A 16,963-nucleotide genomic window follows, 5' to 3' on the forward strand; every position below is an offset into this window, starting at 1 on the left:
GTAATTTTAAATTTTCTAGTAGCAACATTCAAAAAATTATTTTCAATAATATATATTTATCCCAGTATATTCAAAATATCATTTCAACATGTAATAAATCTTTAAAAATTATTAATGAATTTCTGCAATTATATCTTCAAAACCCACTATGTACTTTACACTCAAAGCACACTTCAATTCAGACTAGCCAATTTCAAGCGCTCAATAACCACATGAGGCTGGTGGCTCTGTATTGGACAGCACAGCTCCAAAGCTACTGAGACCCAAAAAGGAAAAAAACCTGTCTTTTCACAATAGAACTCATTTGTTAAGCTCCACTGTAAAATATACATAAGAACTCCTAATGCAAAAGCTGATTCCAAGATTTGACAATAATAATGATATAATAATAATAGCTAATACTTAAATATAAAACAAACCATCCCCAGTTACAGTTCTAAGCGTGGTTTTTACTCAATTTTCACAACAACCCTATGAGAATTAAAATCTCCACTTTACAGATGAAGAAACAATTCCAGTCCACAAGGATATATTATGGATCTGCTAAAATAATAAAGGAGAATTCTATATACTGGCATAGGAAGATATTCAAAATGTATACATAAATTTTTATACTGGACAGTAAAGTTAAAAATCAAGTTGCAAAACAGAATGTTTACTATAACATTATTTTCCCCAAAAAAAGGAACAAGAAAGTAAGAGACACCCCTGGCACTGGTACTATTACTCATGTATGCTCAATCACAAGGTTAGAAACAAATGGTTAACACTGATAATCTCAGGAGGAGGGGAGTTTAAGTTAAAAGGTCCCTCAGTGTTTAAATTTTTATCTTTTTATATAGTTAAAGATTTTTATACTGTATATATAGTGAATATTGGCAGGGAGAAAAAATAACAGACTGTTAAAAACAGAAACACAGAGAAGGAACTAGCCCCAAGTTAGACAGTAATCCTACAAACTCTGAAACCATAGCAAACGGTACAGAGCATCAGTGACCCTTGCTCTCCAAAGCTCTGCCAGACAATTATATTTTAAGAACTGCTTTTTGAAAGCAATATATATTTTGGAAGACCATTCAAAATGTAGCCATCCTATATTATCTAGACTTTATCGGTAGAGAAAGCTGGCCAATAGGAAGCCTCTATAATCAATCTGGTCCTCTAAAGTAGAGGTCAACAAACTTTTTCAGTAAAGTATATAATTTCAGCATTGCAGGCCATATGGTGCCATTGTAGTACAAAAAAAGTCATAGACAATATGTAAACAAATGGCATGGCTGTGCTGCCAATAAAACTTTATTTACAAAAACAGTTGGAGAACTGAAATTGGCCCACAGGCAATAGTTTGATGACTCCAGCTCTAAAGGATAAAGTTAAGGAGTTTGGCTATGACATTATGATAACTTCCCTCTAAAAGAAATCACTCTGTGATACAGCTACAAGAAATTTATTATTGCATTTACCACAGGAGTGTTGGTGAGAACACTGCACACTCCATCACCTAGAGAAAGACCCAAAAATGAAATCTTAGTCTTATATGGCAAGAAATAATTTCTTCCCATGGGAAATATATCTGCTTTCTCTTCAGAGGTCTGCAAATCATGTAACTGATGATGTCAGCAAGAAAGATAAGAAAAATTGGTACATCAGTTTTTTTAAATGGTTTCAGGCCAGGTTATCTACATATTACTTAGCAACTCTTTCTAGGTCTGGATCTTTATTTTGGCTGTCTTTCCCTGATCCAAATTTTAGCTATCTTCATTTTTCCATTTGATTGTATGAAGAACCAAAAAAAGAAATTTAAGAAATTAAAAATTAAAGCAACTCACCTGGGACTTCATCATTTTCTGCTCTCTTCTAAAAAGGTAGATGCCTGAAAAGGCAAAATTGGTGATCAGAAGGACATTTTCACAGATCAGACGCAGACTGCAGCTTCCACATTCACTAGTCTAGAAACAACTACCACAGAAGTCAGGTAAATGTTAGGCCAACCTGTGGGAGAAGACTGTTCGGTCTTTATAGAAAGATCAGCAAGTATCATGTGAAGGAAGTCCTCTTGTGACTACATACTATGATCACACAGAACTTGGACAAGGTTTTTTAATTGCATAGATGTGAACATATGTTTCCTGTTGATTTATTAACAACTTATTTTCCCCACTATGAACCAACAATTCCACTCTAATGTTTTCATAAGGCAATACACACACACACACACACACTCACACACACACATACACAAAGATGAAGTTCCCCGGCAATAACAATGGCTAATGACCAAATGAAAAACTGAGGAATGTATTCCCTTATTCCCCAGAAAGGAATCAGCAGCTGAATTCTAATAATCTCCCAAGAGCTCTCATATTTTCCTTCAACTCAGCAGACTTCCCTGCCAATCAACATTCATGGACCAAAATGTTAATTTTAAGATGTTTTCCGTTTAACTTTTTATTGCTGATTTCAACAGTATGGTTGTCTGCATATAAAAATGGCGGTACGTTGGAACCACTGATACAACGGAATATACCCTAACGTAAGAAGGTACATACCTGGGAAATCCTTCTCAGTCCCAGAAGGAGTCAGGTAGGTAAGACTTAACTGGTTCAGAGGAAGTGGGTGCTCCCATGATAGACAGACTGTTTTATATGGGGTATTCCAGGCTTTGTCAAAATAGATCTGGAAGGAAACAACCAGGAGAAATAGTCATACTTATCTCTGGGCACCCAACAGGTGTTCAATAAATGTTTCTTGAATAAAATATAAAATGATTTCAATAAACTTAGAAAGTGGTAGGACGAAAATCACACTTTTCATAATAATCCTATCTTTTTTGATTTGTTTGGTCTTGTTTCAAAACGATCATTTTTATGCGGGGCACCAGACTAAGGGCATAATGGTTGAGAAGAGATTTGACTTTTAAGGTTGCCTATGACCTGTGGAAATTTTAATGTATGTAAAAAAAAGTAGGGCTGATCATCAAGACGCCCTGATCCCATTACTGCTCCCTCCAAATCTCTGAATCCTCGGACCTAGCAATCACATACCCCACAGATCTGCCCCATGCCCACCACATCATTGACTGACACATGGATACCCTCATCATTTAGTCCACAGACACCCTCACCAATCACTGATTCCTCAGAGTCCCCTAAATCCCTGACCCAGTCATCACCAGTCAGTCCCCATACACACCATTTCTGATCCCACAGACAACCCCGTCACTGACACACCGTTATCCAATTACTAACCTCATAGCTCACCCCATCCCTGACTCCCAAATAAGCCCAACCCTAATCTTACATACCTTCCCCACCAGTGACTTCATCAGTCTCCAATCACTGACACTCACGAACCCCTCCCGTCCCATTACCAATCCAAAAGACTCACTCATCACCACACATGTCCGCCTTCTGACCTGCAGTTCCGTTATCAGATCTAGAAACGCCCGTCACGGCTTAACCCGGGACAGCTGTCACATCCATAGCGGCGAACTCTCCCGCTTCCTGTCTGGATGAGCAAAGCACTGGGCTCCCGGGCCTGCGCTGTTCTGTACCGGGCAGCTTTGCCCACTCCGCACCCGGGGCGGCTTTGTTCAGGAGGCAATATGGCCGCTCCCATGCGCTGTGTCTCAGTGGGAGCCGCCATCTTGAGAGGCCGTCCAGTTCCGTACAAGCAGAGGAATTCGGTTTATTCGGAGGCTGGGCTGTACCACCGCGGCAGTGAGGGGAGGGGGAAAAGATGACATAAAGGAGAATTACACAAACCAGTAACACGCAAAATTTTGCAGAGAGATTTTATAGGAGGACTGGGTAAGAAGTTTGAGTGAATGTCCTCTATTAGAAAGCTTCATTTGGTGGAAGAGGAAGAATTTGGAACAGTAAAATATTCTCATTGGCGACTTACCTAAAAGTGTTTGTAAATGGCACAGCCCCCTACCGAGAGATTCTACTTGCTGAGAGGGGTGAAAACGCGGAATGGAGATTCCACTGTGGGAAAAAGGGGTCAGAGTGATGGAAGAGTTCACTGAGGAGCAGAGAAAGAGGACACACAGAAATAATGAACTTTACGCTAAAAACGATTATATGGAATTCTCTAGGGGAAACTACTACTACTGCAGTAACAAGTTGCAGAGGCCGACTGAAGAAAATAAAGTGAGCGGCAAGAGGAGATGAGAATCAGAGACTAGGAGAAAACAAGAATAATGGGGGCAAAGGAGAAGCTTGTGGAGACAGAGAGATGGGAAACTTAAGCGTGAAAAATGGAAGCACAGGAACAGAAGTGGGAAACCGGGCACAACACGGGAGACTCAGAGGGAGACTGAGACAGAGAAGGAGGAGACTAAAACGACAGAAGGAAAGAAAAGAGAGGAAGAGAGTGAGGAGGTTAGACTTAAGGGGAAAAAAATCACTTGATAAAAAAAAAAAAAAGAACAAACGAAACACTTGTTATCATAAGCTTTACCTTACATCAAGCTTTTTTACCTAAAAAAAAAGGCATACTAACAAACTGATGTTTCCTGTACATAAATAGATACAATTTTGAATCATCATAGATTTCACAAGAGCCATGATTTCTGGCTTGTGTGTAATTAAATGAGCAGCAATTTTACATTAGCAGTTTTGTTTCCCATGTCAAATAAAAACATGTCTGGATTTAGATATGAAGAGATTTTATTCAGAAAGATTATTGCAATAGGGAGAATGCACCAATCTCAGAAATCTGCAAGCATCTCACAAAATCAAACAGAAAAAGGCTTTTCTTTAATAGGGAGGTGTAAGAAGGGTTAGCAGGAACTTTCAAAAGGTGGAGGTGTGCAAGTGGCAAAACCAGGGTACTTTAGCAGGAAATGTTTCTAGGGTCTTCAGATTCTGAGAATAAGCTGCTGAGGGAGGATGTTCCGCATATCCTCACCCTTTAGTGTATGTTTAAACTTGGGGGCAAGCCAAAATTTAGGAGTATGAGGGGAGGAAAAAGGCCTAACATTTGGTCAAGACAAAGAAGAGGGTAAGAAATGGGCAACCAACAGCACTCCAATTTAAACTTCCACAGTTACATCAATCTTTATTGCATGTCTTGTGCTTAAGACACTGTAGTCACTCACTGTGTTATGCACTAAGGGTATAGTAATGATTAATTCAGAATCCTAAAGCAGTGATACCAGTGGAAGTTGATATGGGAAGGGATCAAATTGTGCAGAGCCATGTAGAAATTGTGAATATGTTAGCTCTTTATCCTAAGCATGATGGGAAGCTGTCCTTATTTTAATATTTAATTTAAAAAGAAGGCAGAGAGGAGTCCTCTCTTACAATGAAAGAAATAAAAATTAAAGCCACAGTAAGATACTATTTCTCATCTATTACCTTGTTTAAAAAAAAAAGTATTTTTAGTTTGGAAATACACAGTGTTAGTAAAGTCATGGGAACCTGGAATTCTCATATATTACTCATGGGACAGAAAAATGGTATAGCCCCTATATAGAAGATTTAGCAATAGTTAACAAAACTATATGTATTCATTACCTATTGCTGTGTAACAAATTACCTGAAATTTAGCAGTCTGAAACTATATACATTGTTGTAGTTAACTGTTTCATAGTTTCTGTGATTGGAGAATGTGGAAATAGCTTAGCTGGGTGGTTCAGGTCTAGTCTGTCATGAGGTTGCAGTCAAGCTGTCAGCCAGGGCTGCAGTTATTTCAAGGCTGAACTGGAGGAGGTTATGCTTCTAAACTCAATCAAGTAGCTGATGACAAGCCTCAGAATTTCAATTTCCAAGCTCAGTTGCTCACCATGGGGGGATTTCCTTTGGCTACTCTATTATCCTCATGACATGGTAGGGGTCTTCCCTCTCAAGCCTCCCTCTTAGTATGGAGGCGAGCTTCTACCCAGACCAGTGAGTCAAGGGAAAGAGAGTGAGAGAGCACACAGAAGACAGAAGCCATAGTCTTCTTATAACCTAAATTAGAAATGACCTCTCATTACTTCTTTTGTATTCTATTTCCTGAAAGTGAATCACTAAGGGTGCCCACAATCAAATGAATGGGAATTGAGCTCTACCTCTTAAGGGGATTATCAAAGAGTCTAAAACCACAACACTACATGTAAGCTTTTGCCTTTTAACTCAGAAACTCCATTCCAGGAATATATCCCAAATACATCTTGGCAAAAAAAAAAAAAAAGTTACTCATTGCAGTACTATTTTTAATACCAAAAGACATCAGTCAACCCAAACATCTACTAACAGGTCTAGCTGTATAAATTACAGTATACACACAAAACAGTACTATTCAGCTGTAAGAGAAAGACAGAGAGAAGTATCTCTATGTACTAATATGGAGGTAACTTCAGGATATAATGTTATATGAGGGGAAAAAAAATTGAAAAAAAAATGAAAATAGTTTGTTATTACCATTTATTTTCTAAAAATGTGAATATTTATACAGTTAATTCTACTTATTCATGGTAGCTATGTTCAATTAAGTTGCTGCAAACACAGAATTAGTGAATACTAAACCATTTCTCCAAAGGGAAATAAATCAACATAAAATAGATTATAATCTTAAATTACAACTTTGTATAATTAAGATGATAACCTTAAAAACAACTTAGGTTGGTGGATTCTATTTTCTTTTTTTTTTTTTTAACATCTTTATTGGAGTATAATTGCTTTACAATGGTGTGTTAGTTTCTGCTTTATAACAAAGTGAATCAGTTATACATATACATATGTTCCCATATCTCTTCCCACTTGCATCTCCCTCCCTCCCACCCTCCATATCCCACCCCTCTAGGTGACCTACTAGAGAATGGACTTGAGACTATGGGGAGGGGGAAGGGTAAGATGTGACAAAGTGACAGAGTGGCATGGACATATATACACTACCAAACGTAAAATAGATAGCTAGTGGGAAGCAACCGCATAGCACAGGGAGATCAGCTCTGTGTTTTATTTATTTTACCAAAAAAACCCCAAGGTTCAGAACAGTTAAGTAATTTGCCTGAGGTCCAGTAACAAAGGCCAGAGTTAGATTCAAACCCTGTCCAACTGACTCCAGAGCTGGAGTTTCTTGCACTACACTGAATTGCCCCTCCCATCCCCGTCATCTGTTCATCTCTGTATGAGAGCTGAAACAGGAAGGCAGAGCATCCCCTTGTTTAAACTCAGCCGGGAATGTGTGCATGGGGCAACTCAAATTTTTTGCTACTCTGTGCATGTCTGCCAATGACTGAAAAAGCACTGTGAGTGTCGATTTTGAGATTATAACTACATTTTAGCAAGTAGGTGAATTTGCAGATACAGAATCTGTGAATAATGAAAATCAACTGTATATGTTTACCTTAAAAATAAAAAGCAAATGATGGAAGAATAAGCCATCAAATAAAATATAATCTACAAAAGGCATTATTAGTTATCTATTGAAATGTAGCAACCTACCCCAAAACTTAGTGGCTTAAAACAACACACATCTATTGTTTCACAGTTTATGTTGGCCAGGAATCTGGACATGGATTATCTGAGTCCTCTGCTTCGGGGTCTTCTACAAATCTATAATCAAGGTATTGGCCCAGGCTGGGGTCTCTCTCATCTGAAGACTCAAATGGGGAGAGATTCATTTCCAAGCTCAATTACATGATTGTTGGCACAATTAATGCCTCAAGGATTGTTGGACTAAGGGCATTCATGTCCTTGCTGGTTGTTGAGAGGAAGCCACCCACAGTACTTTGCCATCCAACTTACAACTTGCTTATCTAGGGAGTCAAGAGAAGAGTCTGTAAGCAAGATGGAAGTCACAAACTTTTATAACCTTATTATCAATATATAAGTGACATCCCCTCTATGTTGCCATATGCCATTGGTTAGAAGCTGCTTACTTATGCAGAGGGTATTACAAAAGGCCATGAATATCAGGAGGTGGGAATCACTGGCAGCTACCTTAGACACTTCCTACCCCAGGGAGGAAGGAAATAAGATAGAAGGGACAGAAATCATACCTAATTTTCTTTGAATATACCATGTTCTGTTGATTTGACTTTGTAACCACAAAAAGTTTTACATAATTATAAAACAAAAGTAAATTTTATAAACCAATTCCAAACTTCTGCTTCTGACCAAAGTGAAGTAATAGGGAATGGATGGGAACTTTCACCTGAACCAATGGAAAAACCAGAGAAGTGTATGAAACAACGGCTTTAAAGGTATTAGACATCAGGCTGTGAAGGACAGTGATCCTTGAGAGATGGGAAACAAATTGAGGTGACCCCTCTGATTGCCCAGTTTACTGCCTTGAGAACACTTCTAGGTATGACACAGGACAAGAGAGTCCAGGCAGGGGCCAACAGACTTCCACAGTGGAGGAGAAAGAACTAATAGTACAGAGAGACCAAGGCAGCTATATTCACAGAGCAGAGGCCAAAGAGGAGAAAGCTGCACAGAAAGAGAGCTCCAGAAACTTGCAGAGGTTCCACTTCAAGTATTTAGGAGAGTACTGGTCAGTGCATATATGTAAGGAAAATCAGAGTCTGGGAAAAGAGACACCAGAAAGGAAGGGGGAACCAGTAACTGGAGCTCACAAAAAGCCAAGATTAATACCTGTCTCCACCAGCCAGAATGGAAAACTTTACAATTCACTGGGAAGAATACACAGAAGGGTCTTGCCTCAATAGTGGGAAATTATTAGCTCTATATTTAAATCTTGCTCTGGTGCCACCTAACAACTGTTTCCAAGTAACTTAACCGAACTACAGAAAAGAACCTTCAAAAATATGTATTGGAACACAGAAGTATCTATCATCCAACAAGGTAAAATTCACAATGTCTACCACTAAATCAAGAATTATCAGGCATGTATAGAAACTGGAAAATGATACTCATAATGAAGAGAAAAATCACTCAAAGAAAAAAAAAACAGACCAGAATTGAAAAAGGTGTTGGAAATTGTAGAGATAGATATTAACAAGTCACTATAGATCGTGCAGTCATTAAAAGGATAATGTGAGAATATTATGAACAACTTTAGCCTCATAAATTTGGCAAGGTAGAAGAAATGGACCATTTCTTCAAACACCAAAACTCAACTAAGATGAAACAGATCACCTGCATGGTCCTATAACTATGTAAAAAGTTGATTCTTAAAGACCTCACAAAAAAGGAAAAATGGTTTCACTGGAGAATTCTACCAAAATTTAAAGAATTAACACTGATTTTACACAATCTCTTCCAGAAAATAGAAAAGAAGGGAATACTCCCCAAATCATTTTATCAGGAAATTATTACCAAAACCATACCAAGACAGTACAGTGAAAGAAAACTACAGATCAATGTCTCCCATGAACGTAGACATAAAAATCCTCAAAAAAATATTAACAAACTAAATTCAACAATCTATTATACACTATGACTAAGTGAAATGTATTCCAAGTATTCAAAGCTGGCTCAAAATAGAAAATTAACCAACAGGATACAAAGAAAAAGTAAATGATTCTATCAATTGACACAGAACAGGCATTTGACAAAAATCCAATACTCATGCATGATAAAAAAAATTCTCAGCAAAATAGTAACAGAGAGGAATTTCCCTAACTTACTGAAGAGCATATACCAAACAAACAAAAAACAAAAAAATACAACCCACAGAAAATATAATACTTAATGATGAAAGACTGAATGATTCCCCTCTTAGATCAGGAACAAGACAATGATGTTTGCTCTCACCATTCTACTTCAACATAGTACTGGAAATTCTACCCACTAAAATAACACAAGAAAGCAAAATTAGAAGCATACAGATCAGAAAGGAAAGAAATAAAACTGTCCCTATACGCAAATGACATGAATGATTGTCTATGTAGGCAATCCAAAGGAATTTACCAATATTATGCCTAAAACTAAGTGAGTTCAGCAAAGTAAGAGGATACAAGATCAACACAAAAATCAATCACATTTCTCTATACTAATAATAAAAACATGCAAGCACAAATAAAAACATAATACCATTTTTAATCACTCCAAAGAAACTGAAACACTTAGACTTACACTTATCAAAACATGTAGGATCTTTAGGAAGAAAATTACAAAATATCATTAAAAGAAATCAAATAAATAGAGATATACCATGGTCACTGATATGAAGACTATAAACAGTAAAGATGTTAATTATGCCCAAATTGATCTATAGGCTTAAAGCAATTTTTCTTAAAAATGACAGCAAGTTTTTTTTTGTAGACTTAGACAAAATTATTTTAAAATTTATATGGTATTCCTTAAAAAAACTAAAAATAGAGTTCCCATATGATCCAGCAATCCCACTCCTGGGCATATATCCAGAAAAGATGAAAACTCTAATTTGAAAAGATACATGCACCCCAATGTTCATAGCAGCACTATTTACAATAGCCAACACACATGGAAGCAACCTAACTGTCCGTCAACAGATGAATGGATAAAGAAGATGTGGCACATATATAAAATGGAATATTACTCAGCCATAAAAAAGAATGAAATAATGCCATTTGCAGCAACAAGGATGGACCTAGAGATTATCATACTAAGTGAAGTAAGTCAGAAAGAGAAAGACAAATATCATAGGATATCACTTATATGTGGAATCTAAAAAAAGATATAAATGAACTTATTTACAAAACAGAAACAGACTCACAGACATAGAAAACAAACTTATGGTCATCAAGGGGAAAGGTGGGGAGGAATATATTAGGAGTTGGGAATAACAGATAGACACTACTATATATAAAATAGATAAACAACAAAGACCTATTGTATGGCACAGGGAACGAGATTCAATATCTTGTAAGACCCTATAATGGAAAAGAATCTGAAAAAGAATACATATATATATAAATGAATCATTTTGCTATACAACTGAAACCAACACAACACTGTATATCAACTATACTTCAATAAAAAGTTGCTTGTTTTGAAAAAAAAAAAACTTACATGGAAACCAACACAACAACTGTGTATCAACTATACTTCAATAAAAAGTTGCTTATTTTGAAAAAAAAAACACTTACATGGAAAGGAACAGGCCCTAAAATAGCTAAAACAATCTTGACAATGAAGAAAAAAGTGGAAGGAATTACTCCCACAACTTCTATTAAACATTGTACTGGAGGTTCTAGTCAGTGCAATAAGGCAAAAAAGAAATTAAAACCGTCTGGTTTGGAAAGGAAAGGGTAAAACCACATTCACTTGTAGATAACATGATCTTCGATGCAGAAAGTCCAATGTATTCTACCAAAAAATGGTACTAGAACTAATTAGTAAGCTCAGGAAGGTTGAAGTATACCAGATCAATATACAATAATTAGTTGTACTTCCATATACAACCAATAAATAACCAGAAATTAAAATTTAAAACATCTACAGTAGAATTATGAAAGGTTTGGGGGCAAATCTGACAAAAGATGTGAAACACCTGTACACTGAAAACGATAAAACAATGCTAACAGAGATGAAAGAAGACTTAAAGGAGCTACATCACATTCATGTGTCAGCTCATTATTTTTATAATGTCAAATTCTGAAAATTGATTTATAAGTTCAGTGCAATCTATTCAAAACAGCAGCAAGCTTTAGAGAAGAAACTGACAAGAAAAGAAATAAAACTGTCACTGTATGAGAAGGACAGTTTTATATTCATATGGAAAGGAAAAGGACCAAGAATCGCCAAAACAACTTTGAAAAAAAAAAAATTAACTTTGAGGCTTAAAACTACCTGATCTCAAGGTTTATTATACACACGCTGCAATAATCAAGAGAGTGTGGTATTGGTGTAAAGACAGAAAAATGTATAAATGAAACAGAATAGATAGTTCAGAAATAGATTCAACTGATAATAATAACAAAGGCAATTCTGTGGGGGAAAGAATCACCTTTTCAACAAATAGTGCTGGAATAACTGGATATCCATAATTTAAATTGAACCTTAATCCACTCTTCATACTACATACAAAAAAATTAACTCAAAATGGCTCATAGCCCTAAATATAAAATCTAAAACTATAAAACTCCTAGAATAAAATGTAGGAGAAATCCTTTGTGACCTAGGATGAGGCAAAGATTTCTTAGTTGACACCAAAAGCATGAATCATAAAATAATAAATGATAAATTGGACCTCTGGTATTCAAAAGACACAATTTAAGAGAATAAAAAGAGAACCCACTGACTAGGAGAAATTGTTTCCAAGTCATATATCTAAGAAAGAACCATCAGCCAGAATACATGAAGACCTCTAACAACGAAATTACTTAAAACTGACCAAAAGATTTAAACAGGCACTTCACTAAAGGTATACTGATGGCAAATAAGAACAGGAAAAGATGCCCAACATCATTAGTCATCAGGGAAATGCTATGGTATCATAGTGAGATACCATTAATCACTTACTAAAATGACTAAAATTTTAAAAACTAATATTACCAAATACTGGCAAGGATGTACAGAAATGAACTTTTACATGCAGCTAGTGGGAATGTAAAATGGTGCAATCCCTTTGGAAAACAGGCAATTCCTCAGGTTAAGTATTCACTGACTATATGATCCAGCCATTCCATTCCTAAAGTTTATCCAAGAGAATAAGTATTAGGCAGGTGCACATACAACATACAATATCCAATACATGTGCATGCAAACATTTGTACAGGAATGCTCATAGCAGCTTTATTTGTAAAAGCCAAAAACTAAAATTAACTCAAATGTCCATCATAGGCATCCATACGATAGAATACTAATCAGCAACAGAAAGGAATGAACTCTTGGTACACATAGAAAATCGGATTAAATTCAAAATAAGTATGCTGAGTGAAAGAAATCAGTAAAAACAAGAGTGCATACGTTATGATTCTACTTACATCAAATTCTAGAAAATGCAAATGAATATATAGTGGCAGAAAACAGGTCAGTCTTTGCCTGGGGATGAGGCAGAGAGCCAGTTGGGGAAGAGGAATTAATTTCCAAGCGATAAGAAGAAACTTTGGGGGATGACGGACATTTTCATTATCTTGACTGTGGTGACAGTTTCACTGGTGTATACATAAGCCAATGTTATCAAATATGTGCGATTTATTGTTTGTCTATTAAACCTCAATAAACCTGCTTTTAAAAAACTCTACAGCATGCTTTAAAATGCCCTACATTATCTTCCTCAATTTTTTTGACATCATAAACCACTTCCCCTCATTCATTCCACTTCAGACATTCTTGTTCTTCCTCAACTCACTTTCACTTTAGGGCTTTTGAGAATGCTCCTCTTACTAGTATACAGATTTATCACTACTCTCACCAATTACCATAGCAAATAAGAAATATTTAGATTATCTCCCCAAAATGAAAATACCTTTTTCTTCTGGTCTTCCCTTCTTTTCTCATCTTTCTTACTCCCAACTTACCCACACCTTAAAAGCTTTCTGATGTACAAAATTTTGGGTAATTCCACTCAGGTTATTAAGTGAGTAAAACTGTTCATTCATGCTATCATTTAGTTGTTCAGCAAATATTCAGTGAACATCTACTATGTGTCACGTACTCTTCTATAGCTTCAGCTACATCATTTTAATATAGCTAAATATTCCTGCTCCATTCAGGCTTAAATGCTACCAAAATGGATAGACAATAAACAATAAACAAGATAAGTTACAATATGACAAAAGTACCATTTAAAAAGTGAAATAAAACAAGGAAAATTAGGAATGCTTAGGGGAGTGTTGTTGTATCACACATGGAGGTCTGCTAGTCTTAGAGAATTCTGATCTAACCAGTCATCTAAGAACTCAGACTCATAATACAGTGTAATTCTACAGTGATAAAATACTGTATAATGATAATTAAGAGTGTATGCTCCCTAGGTCTACCAGAAGAAAGAGAATAATAAAGATTAGAGCAGAGATAAACAAAATAGACAATAAAAACCAACAGAGAAAATTAATGAAACCAAGAGTTGGTTCTTCAAAAAGATCAACAAAATTGGCAAACCTTTAACTAGATTGACTGAGAAAAAAGAGAAGAGATTCAAATAACTAAAATCAGAAATGAAAGAGGGGACATTACAACTGATTTTACAGAGCTAAAAAAGATTGTAAGAGAGTACTATGAACAACTGTACACCAACAAATTGAATAATCTAGATGAAACAGACAAATTCCTAGAAACTCAAAACTTACCAGTACTAAATCATGAAGAAACAGAAAATCGATAGATTTAAAACCAGTAAGAAGATTGAATAAGTAATCAAAAATCTTGCAATAAATAACCCTGACTACAATTGTTGGGGGCATTTTCCTCCACAGTAGAGGTCAAGGAGACATGAAGGTCATATTTCACCCCGTTAGAGATGAAGAGTCTGAAACGCAAAGAAAAGCAAGATCTAGACAGGCAAGACAGTCTAGAAGATCAACACAGCATAGACTGATCTTTAGGAAGCTGAAAAAACAATATGAAGAAGTCATTGTACCCAAATCAGAGAACAAGAAAAAGAAAAAGGGGGGAAAGGAAAGCAGGATAAAGAGAAGGAAGAAGAAAAGAAGCAGAAACATCTAGAGAAGATAAATATGAACAAAAGTACTTCAGAACATATGATAAGATTTATCAGCCTTGTCTCCCAAGGCAATAGAAATAAAAGAATAAACAAATGCGACCTAATCAAACTTATAAGCTTTTGCACAGCAAAGGAAACCATAAACAAAATGGAAAGAGACAACCTACAGACAGGGAGAAAATACGTGCAAATGATGTGACTGACAAGGACTTAATTCCAAAATATATAAACAGCTCATACAACTCAATAACAAAAAAACAACCCAGTCAAAAAATGGGCAGAAGACCTAAATAGACATTTGTCCAAAGAAGACATACAGATGGCCAACAGACACATGAAAAGATGTTCAACATTCTAATTATTAGAGAAATGCAAATCAAAATTACAATGAGGTACCACCTCACACCAATCAGAATGGCCATGATTAAAAAGTCTACGAGTAATAAATGCTGGAGAGGGTGTGGAGAAAAGGGAACCCTCTCACACCGTTGCTGGGAATGTAAATTGGTGCAGCCACTATGGAAAACAGCATGGAGGTTCCTCAAAAAACTAAAAATAGAGTTGCCATATGATCCAGCAATCCCATTCCTGGGCATATACCTAGACAAAACTATAATTCGAAGAGATACATGCACCCCTATGTTCATAGCAGCATTATTTACAATAGCCAAGACAGGGAGACAACCTAAATGTCCATTGACAGATGAATGGATAAAGAAGATGTGGTATATATATACAATGGAATACTACTCAGCCATAAAAAAGAACGAAATAATGCCATTTGCAGCAACTAGAGATTATCATACTAGGTAAAGCAAGTCAGAAAGAGAAAGACAGATACCATATGACATCACTTATATGTGGAATCTAAAATATGACACAAATGAACTTATCTATGAAACAGAAACAGACTTACAGACATAGAGAACAGACTTGTGGTTGCCAAGTGGGGGTGAAGGGGTGGGGAGGGATGGAATGGGAGTTTGGGATTAGCAGATGCAAACTATTATATATAGAATGGATAAACAACAAGGTTCTACTGTATTGCACAGGGAACTATATTCAATATCCTGTAATAAACCAAAATGGAAAAGAAAAAAAAAAGTTTATCAGCCTTACAGACCAGAACTGACTTCAAGTTCAACCACTCCATCCTGTTCACTTTCTCTTTTTTTGGAACTTGTTAGCTTGTTTATGTCTCTCTGGGCATCATTCCCCACATGTGGGGCCCAGCTCTCTGGAACCTTCACTGGCCATCCTTTCCTCGTTTCTCCCCTGGGCACCAGAACCACATAGGTAGATACATCCACGCATCTCCCACATCTGTAGACACCTCCTGCCTCTTGTGCTATTTGGCCAAACTCTGAGGCTCCCCCGACACCTTCATCTCCGGGTCTATCCTGGTGGGGCCTTCCTCCCTGGGGTAGTAGTGCAGGGGATTGGGTCACAGTTCCTCGCCGATGATCTCAGCAATCCTGTTAGACCCTGGGCAGTTGTGGTCAGACAACCAGTTGAGGAAGTTAAGGCTGGTGGTGTCCTGCCTGCAGTTGGGGGCTCCTCATTCATAATCCCAGAACCACTGGACGGGAGTGGAACGAGACGCCCTATATCCAGCAATGCTAAGGTGATACTCCTTAACGATCATGTCATTCCAGAAGCAGGGGTTGTTCCGAAAGAAAAACATCAACCTGCAGTGGTGCCTGGGATGGCCCAGTTCCTGCACCTCCAAATTGATCATGTAACTAAGCGTGTCTTCATCTTGGTCACTGATCATGGCCGACATCTGGGAGTGGTTCATAGTGGCTCTGGCCCAGAAGCCAGGAATGCCCTGGATAATGGCCCTTCTGCGATCAAACTGAGGATTCCGCCTCTGACTGATCTTGCGCTTGCCCTGCTGGCTTGGACATTCAGAGTGCTCAGCTCTAACTGCAGGGCCCCCAGCGCCTCTAGCGGGGGCCAGGCTGTCGTGGGTCCCGGCTCTGGCTCTTCCTGCTCCTGCTCCTGGGGCTTCTCCTCCCGCTCCTCCGCCTGCATCTCCTGCTCCTCCTCTGCCACCACCTCCAACACTTGCATGATGTCCTCCACGAGCAGCCCTAACTCCTCCCGGATCCCCGCCACCTCTCCCTCCTCCAGGGCCACGCCTTGCTGCACGACCTCCACCTTGAAGATGGTGGCCTCCTTGCCCAACCCACCAGCTAGTGCCCACGCCGTACCCACCTCCCCCACTGCACCCCCCCCACAACTAGGGCCCCTTCTTCCTGAGCCCCCCACTGCAGGCCCCTTCTTCCTGAGCACCCCCTCCCACAACTAGGATGACCCAGGGTCCCTGGGCAGCACCGCCTTCCCCAGACCCCGCCTCACTCACCATGTGGCCCTGGCCCTGAGCTGGGGCAGCTACGAAGGAGCGGGAGGTGGA

At 37.9% G+C, this 16,963-nt stretch overlaps 1 protein-coding gene across 1 annotated transcript in view; it reads right to left on the reverse strand.

The window, feature by feature from the left end:
- The window catches only part of LOC132363406 (uncharacterized), a 51,422-nt gene that overhangs the window by 7,346 nt on the left and 27,113 nt on the right, over positions 1–16,963 (reverse strand). The window contains exons 7-9 of the mRNA XM_059919113.1: positions 16,438–16,725; positions 2,550–2,676; positions 1,830–1,873 (exon numbers count right to left, since the gene is read on the reverse strand). Of these exons, the coding sequence (XP_059775096.1) occupies positions 1,830–1,873; positions 2,550–2,676; positions 16,438–16,725 (459 nt within the window). The remainder of the gene's footprint in view (positions 1–1,829; positions 1,874–2,549; positions 2,677–16,437; positions 16,726–16,963) is intronic.

Source organism: Balaenoptera ricei, chromosome 3 (assembly GCF_028023285.1).
Source record: "Balaenoptera ricei isolate mBalRic1 chromosome 3, mBalRic1.hap2, whole genome shotgun sequence".
Lineage (NCBI taxonomy): Eukaryota > Metazoa > Chordata > Mammalia > Artiodactyla > Balaenopteridae > Balaenoptera > Balaenoptera ricei.